Source organism: Marmota flaviventris, chromosome 1 (assembly GCF_047511675.1).
Source record: "Marmota flaviventris isolate mMarFla1 chromosome 1, mMarFla1.hap1, whole genome shotgun sequence".
NCBI classification, from domain to species: Eukaryota; Metazoa; Chordata; class Mammalia; order Rodentia; family Sciuridae; genus Marmota; species Marmota flaviventris.
Window position 1 is genome coordinate 53,716,325 of NC_092498.1, and position 6,374 is coordinate 53,722,698.

A 6,374-nucleotide genomic window follows, 5' to 3' on the forward strand; every position below is an offset into this window, starting at 1 on the left:
AGAATCATTTTGTACACATGCTATACATTTGCCTTTTTATTCCCATTAAAGAAGAGTCACTACGTTTAGTAAAAATTATAAGGCTAGCTACACCCAATTAGCCATTCCAAAAGTCTTTGGATAATCTGGTATATCTCTCTGGACAATTATAAGAGCAAAACTAAAAACCTACTAAGAAGTAACCGAACAAGTGCACAATGATGGATTTACAAGAAAGTTTTCACCTGAAGTACTCTACAACACTGTATAAAATAAAGAGAAATTTCAAGCAACTTTTTAAAAAGTCTCTCAGTAGGCACCAGATGAAACTATGAAACATTCATATAACAGAATCTCTCACAACTATTGAAAGCATGAGCTTAATCTACATGTACTGACATCAAAGGACGTCAATAATTATTAAGCAACAAAAATGACATAGACTATGACCCCACTTACATTAAAACATTTAAATATACAGAAAAACATAAGTTCAATATATATTTATGTGTATATAGAAGCTAATATAAAAACAGTCTTGAAGAGATACCAACAAAATTTAGCAAAACTCCTGTCAGTGTTGGCTTATAGGAATGATGTTCCCTTTCTGTCTCACACATCACTATTACTTCAGAGCCTGAGCTTTTAGAAGTGTACATTTTAGAAGCAACAAAATTTTTATATAATTTTTCCATTTTAAGATAAAAATTCTCATTTTTATATATTACCTGTACTTTCTAAGATTCTTGGATTAGTAGTATAAATATATAATTACTCATGGTAATATCAATCAAGGTAGCTGAAAAGGAAAACTGACTTTTTCCATCAGTTATCAAACAAAGAGAGAGGCTGTGGTAGAGAAAGGTGAACCATTTTAATTATCTCTTTTTAAAACATGGTAAAGTGTTCTACTCAAGTATTACCACCATAACCCAAGATCATTGCTTGGTATGGGGAAATAAAAAGGATAACTTCAATAATTTATGCTGCCACTGCTTCAGGGCTTTGGCTTGGATAAGCAATTAGCTTTTGACAAAGGGACTGATGCCTGCTGTGCTATGCATATAGAAGCAGCCTTAGATGCATCAAATCAAGTGCTCAGTGTACACAGACAGAGGAACTATGGTTGCAGGACCAAATCATTTCATTAAGCAAAATTTTCCCAATTTTAAGAGAAACTTTAGGAGTGTTTTAAGTGAATTAAAAATATATACACACGTAACTCATTTTGAGAACATATGACATTGGCAAAACTGCAATGATAAAGAACCTAATACTACACATCTGGACTGCCTGCATTTTCATTTTCATTCTATTTATTAGATATAACTGGAACAAATAAACTCTCTGAATTCTTTCACTTCTCTAAAATGGGGACAATAAAAGCATCTAAATCATAGGATGTGTCAAAATTAAATAAGCTAGTGCAAGAAAACTGCTTAAAACAGAGGCTGGATTATAGTAAGTGCTCAATAAACATTCTATTATCTTCATGATGTACAAATCAACAGCTTGCCTGACACCAAAAACTGAAAAGTCTTTTTACAAAATCCAAGTAGAAATCAATCTCTTAGACAGTCTATTAGCAGATTGATAATACTGTTTATTTGAATTCAGTGGTTCTCTTTTCAGTGTCTGTTCATCATAGCAATTTATAACTGTTTATAAAATAGAATAATTAACTACAAAAGAAAGGGTGAAACCCCTTCCAATGTAAAAAAAAAAAAAAAATCAGTTCAAGGTCTGCTTTATAGGATTCAAGAAATCTAGTATTAGAGAATGAAAAAATAAATAAGGTAGGGACATTGGAGGGGGAGTGGTGATGACAAGAGACTTCACCCTGCAGCCCCCTTTCCTCATTCAGGTACATGCTCCAGAAAATCACCTATAATACACCAACTCCCAGTTCCACATGACAATACCTAATTTTAAAGCTAGAACAAAGTTTCCTACCCATCTCCCTCAGGTCACTGATACCACTAGAACACATATTCATCCTGAGACAACATTTAAAAGTAAGCTAGGGTTAACCTAGCTCTGCCTGAATGTATCCATATCTGTAGAGCTCCCACTATAAAGAACAATTCTTTCTTCATTTGAAAAAAACACTCTCAACTCTAGAAAACTTTATAGATTAATACTCTATAAATCTCCTCTTAAATGTCCTATCATTCTTCCCATGATCAGGCCCATCCACGTTATGACCATTTAAACAAAAGAAAAAAAAAAAAAAAAAACTGCCTCCAACCAAAAAACCAAACTCTCAGAGCCATCTTTTCAGACAGCTTGCCAAGAACAAACTCCCCAGAATATAACATCCATTTTTGCCTTCTATATTAAAATGTTCCTTAAAGATCATTCTAATTATGATGTCTGGGATTTGCTTACAAATAATAGGGTTTGGGGAAGTAGTTGGAAGGTAGAGAAAGGCATTGTGAATATAGAAGAAAAGAGATTGTCTGGATATTGATAATTGATGGAGTTGTGTTAATTATTACATCAGATTCCTTAAAATATTCTATTTTGAAGTTTTTAGATTTCTATTTTTAAAAATTCTTAAAACATAACTAAGAAAATATTTCACATACACTGACAGGCTTATAATACCACTCACTCTTCACTATAAATTGACCCATCCCATCAAGGCACAATGATCACAGGAATATTGCTCTCATCTGAGGAGTCACCCAGTACTCATAATCCAAATGAGGACAGACTGCTCAAGAGAGCCAATTAAAGAATTTCTCAAACATCATGTCATCTACTTTCCTCCAACTGAGGACATCCCTTTAAACATTATCACACCATAACAAATTTCTTTCAATCCTGGAAACATCCTCCCATTTAGCAAACACTTTCCCCTGAAAAAAAATAATAATGAACTACTCTGTTAAGTAAACAAACTTCTAGCTTTCCATTGAACTAAATCCTCAAAAAGTATTTGATTCTAGCTAAGAAAGCAAAGAAATAATAACTACTTTTAATCTCATAAGTCTGAGTATTAACCTACACGGAAAAGTTTCTGGGAGAAGAAAAATAAAATTTTAAAGTAGTACAATTTTTCTAATTTCCTGTCAACAGAAGACAAAAAAGCAAAAATACTTCAGTATACATTAAAAAAGTTCTATTTCAGAAAACATTTTTTATGTTTAAAAACCATTAAAAAACATTTTTATAATTAAAATTCTCTAGTAAACATCAATTACTGGAATATATTAAAGGCATGTTAACAAATTATCTTATTTACATCCATCTTTTTCGACGCAAAAGTTCTATGAGGAGCCCAGCAGTGGCATATGCCCATAATCCCAGCTCTCAGGAGGCTGAGGCAGGACAATCACAAGTTCGAGCCAGTCTGGGCAAAAAACATACTGAGATCCTGTCTCAAAATAAAATAAAAAGGTCTGGGATATGATTCAGTGATAGAGTTCTGGCATGCAAGGGCCTGGCTTCAATCCCAGTACTAGAAAAAAAAAATTTATGAAGGAAAGACCTTATATCTTATTCACCATTTATACCCTCATTGCACTGGAAAGCACCTGACACTTAATAGGTGTTCAACAATAACTGGTTAAAAAAATAAATGAGCAAACACCGGGCTGGGGTATAGCTCAGTGATAGAGTACTTGCCTATCATGTGTGAGGCACTGGGTTTGATTCTCAGATTCTTTATTTAATTAAGGTAGTTAAATAAAAATAAAGGTCTACTGAACATGCAAACACTTCTTCCTAAATAAGATAATTTCATTAATTTAACTCAAATGAATTGAAGTGTTCTCAGAAACAAACCAGAATACAAGGTCAGTGGAATATAGTATAAAAGGCATTCACATTCTAAACTTTAAAACTAGCAAACACCATTCAACTCCATAAAACATAAGCAATGTAGCCTCAAATACAAAAAACATGCAGTGTGAAAGGGTATGGAAAGTTAGGTCAGGGACAGTTGATCACATCATAGGACTGACTACTTTATTCTAACAGGTGAATTATTACTGATCTCAACAAAGTGAAGTAGACATAAGGCCATAGTACAAATTTTATTCTCATGTGTAGTCAATTTCTTGGAAATGGAAGCTCTTTCCCTTTAGCATTGCTGTTTTTCCCCATCAGGAAATTAGTTAAAAATGAATTTATTGTGATGACACTCAGTACATAAGTGCAATCACTCCAATAAAAAAAGCAAACAAAAGTTAAAAAAAAATCTAGTAACTTCTAAGTTCAAAATGATAACACCTGCCTTTGAACTAGAAGAGAGTCATCTTTATTTGGTTTAGTGACAGTATATACTTGATTTCCTTTTAAGCTGCACCTCTAAATGTCACAAAGCACATCAAAGTTCTAACTAGAAGAACTGACAATGGTTTTTATACCACATCTATCGAATTAAAGTTTGTTAAATCTTCACAAGACTCCAAAAACCTTTCATTTCATAAATTAAACTAATAGTTTTGTCCTAACAAAACCTGATTCTCTCAGCAAGTTCAACCATCTTTAACCCAACTACACTCATTTTTTGACTATTCTTTAATCAAAATGCATGAGAATGCATTTAAGTTTAAATGAAACAATTTTCACAGAGATACATGCTAGTATTCTACTACTATCTTTTCCTATCTCTTCAGTTTTAAACACTCAGAGCATAAGGGTACGCTGCTGACTGCAGACTGCCTTCAAAGAGCAGAAAAAGAACTGAGTGATTGATCTTGTGGAAATGATTGAAGGTGACACTTGCAGTACTTTCTTTAAGAGATCAAGCAGGGGTGACCTCTTGTTTGTACAAGCTTTTAGCTTCATAACTGTTTTATTTGCTGGGGAAAATTATAGCCTATTTTACTTAAGAATGATTTCTTGGGCAATAGGCAAAGAAAACCAGAAGGAACCAAAAGGCAAAATGACTCTGATGGAGGGCAAAGTCATTGGGGGGAAAAAAGGGACATACCTGGTTCACAGCATCCGTGATGATGGTGGTCAGTTTGACAGTATTTATCCCTCAAAGGCATTTTCAGTGGGTGCGACCTACTTTCCTTTCACTGCAAGAAGCTCTTCATTGCGGCTGGGCTGTAGAAAGAGACACAAACCCGTCACTGACTCTGAACTTCCTGGGGGCTCTGACTGCATTTCCAGATATGTTCCCATCACAGCTTGCCCTCCAATGACCCACACCTTCTTCTCGAAAAGGAAGCGGACCGACAAACGAACCAGTCTCCAGCCCGAAGTATCGGCACAGGTTCATCACCCTACCCGGAAACGCAGCCTCGCGCGCGCAGCGCGGCGCAAGGAGAAGGCCTGGCCGGCTGCGCGGGCGGCAGCGGCCTCGCAGTCCTAGGCGGGCGGGCGCGCGCGGAAAGGGTGGCGCGGGGCGCGGCGGACCTTGCCGGGCTCCGAGGCTGCCGAGGTACGACTCCCGCCGGAGGCCGGTCCTCGCCGACCCCTCCCGCCACGCACGTGCATTGGGGGTCTCCCTGGCGCAGCCCCGGTGCCCAAACCAAGTGCGCCCAACTTACTTAACTCCTAGGGCGGGCCGGCGGCCAGGCGGAAAGAAGGTAGGGAGGCCGGGCGGCTGCGGGGACAGCCTGGCGGGGAGGCGGCTGCGGGCCCCACCTGGCGCAGTCGCCGCGGACCACGCCGAGGGGAAGCGGGGTTCGGGCCGACGCGCTCCCAAAGAGTCCCCGCCGGCGCTGACGCGGAAGCGCCACAGCTCACCACGTCCCTCCGCTGGCCGAGGAGGCGGCGGCGGCTCACGGCGTCCCTCCGCGTTGTGGGGCCGAAGGACTGGCGGCGCGCGGGCGCGGGCAGTTGACAGGAGGAACCGCCCGGCAGCAGCGCCGCGGCCACTATCAAAGGAGCCGGAACCGGAGTGGGCAAGATCCGAAGCGCCCCTTGCCGGGGAAACGGCTGCCGCCGCAGCCCGGCTCCCTTCAGCGCCGCTCCACCTGCAACGGTCCCTCAGGCTTTTGGAGAGGGGCGGGGAAGGATGGGGGTTACCCCCACCTTGGGCCTTTCTGGTAGCAGTTGTTTCAGGAAACTTTATTAAGTTGGTCTCTCTTTTTCTCTGTCTCCCCCTCCCCGGAGAGTCCGAACTACCGCCGCGGAGCGGGCTGGAGGGGGAAGCAGAGACTCTCCGGCAGCGACGGAGAGCGACTAACTGACCCCGGACGGAGATGGGGCGAGGGCAGGAAGTGACAAGCTCACGGAGTGGGTGGGGGGAGTGTAGCCGGCACGCCCGGCAGCGCCGCGCGCATGCGCCCGGTCGGCGCCCCCGCCTGTGGGGAGATGTCACGCCTCCCGCCCGGGCCGGGCTGCCGGGAGGAGGCCGTGCGGGTGGCGCTGGGGCAGCGGCCGGGATGTCCGGCCGGCTGGCATCTCGCGCGCGCGCGTACGCATCATCCCGC

General features: G+C 41.3%; 1 protein-coding gene across 2 annotated transcripts in view; it reads right to left on the reverse strand.

Annotated features, from left to right (window-relative positions):
• Window positions 1–6,140, reverse strand: part of Znf800 (zinc finger protein 800) — a 49,678-nt gene extending 43,538 nt beyond the window's left edge. For both annotated transcript variants that reach the window (XM_071612832.1, XM_071612833.1), the window contains exons 1-2: window positions 5,686–6,140; window positions 4,922–5,040 (exon numbers count right to left, since the gene is read on the reverse strand). In XM_071612832.1, coding sequence (XP_071468933.1) covers window positions 4,922–4,982 — 61 coding nt within the window. In that variant the 5' untranslated portion in view covers window positions 4,983–5,040; window positions 5,686–6,140. The remainder of the gene's footprint in view (window positions 1–4,921; window positions 5,041–5,685) is intronic.
• Window positions 6,141–6,374: the final 234 nt, after the last annotated feature.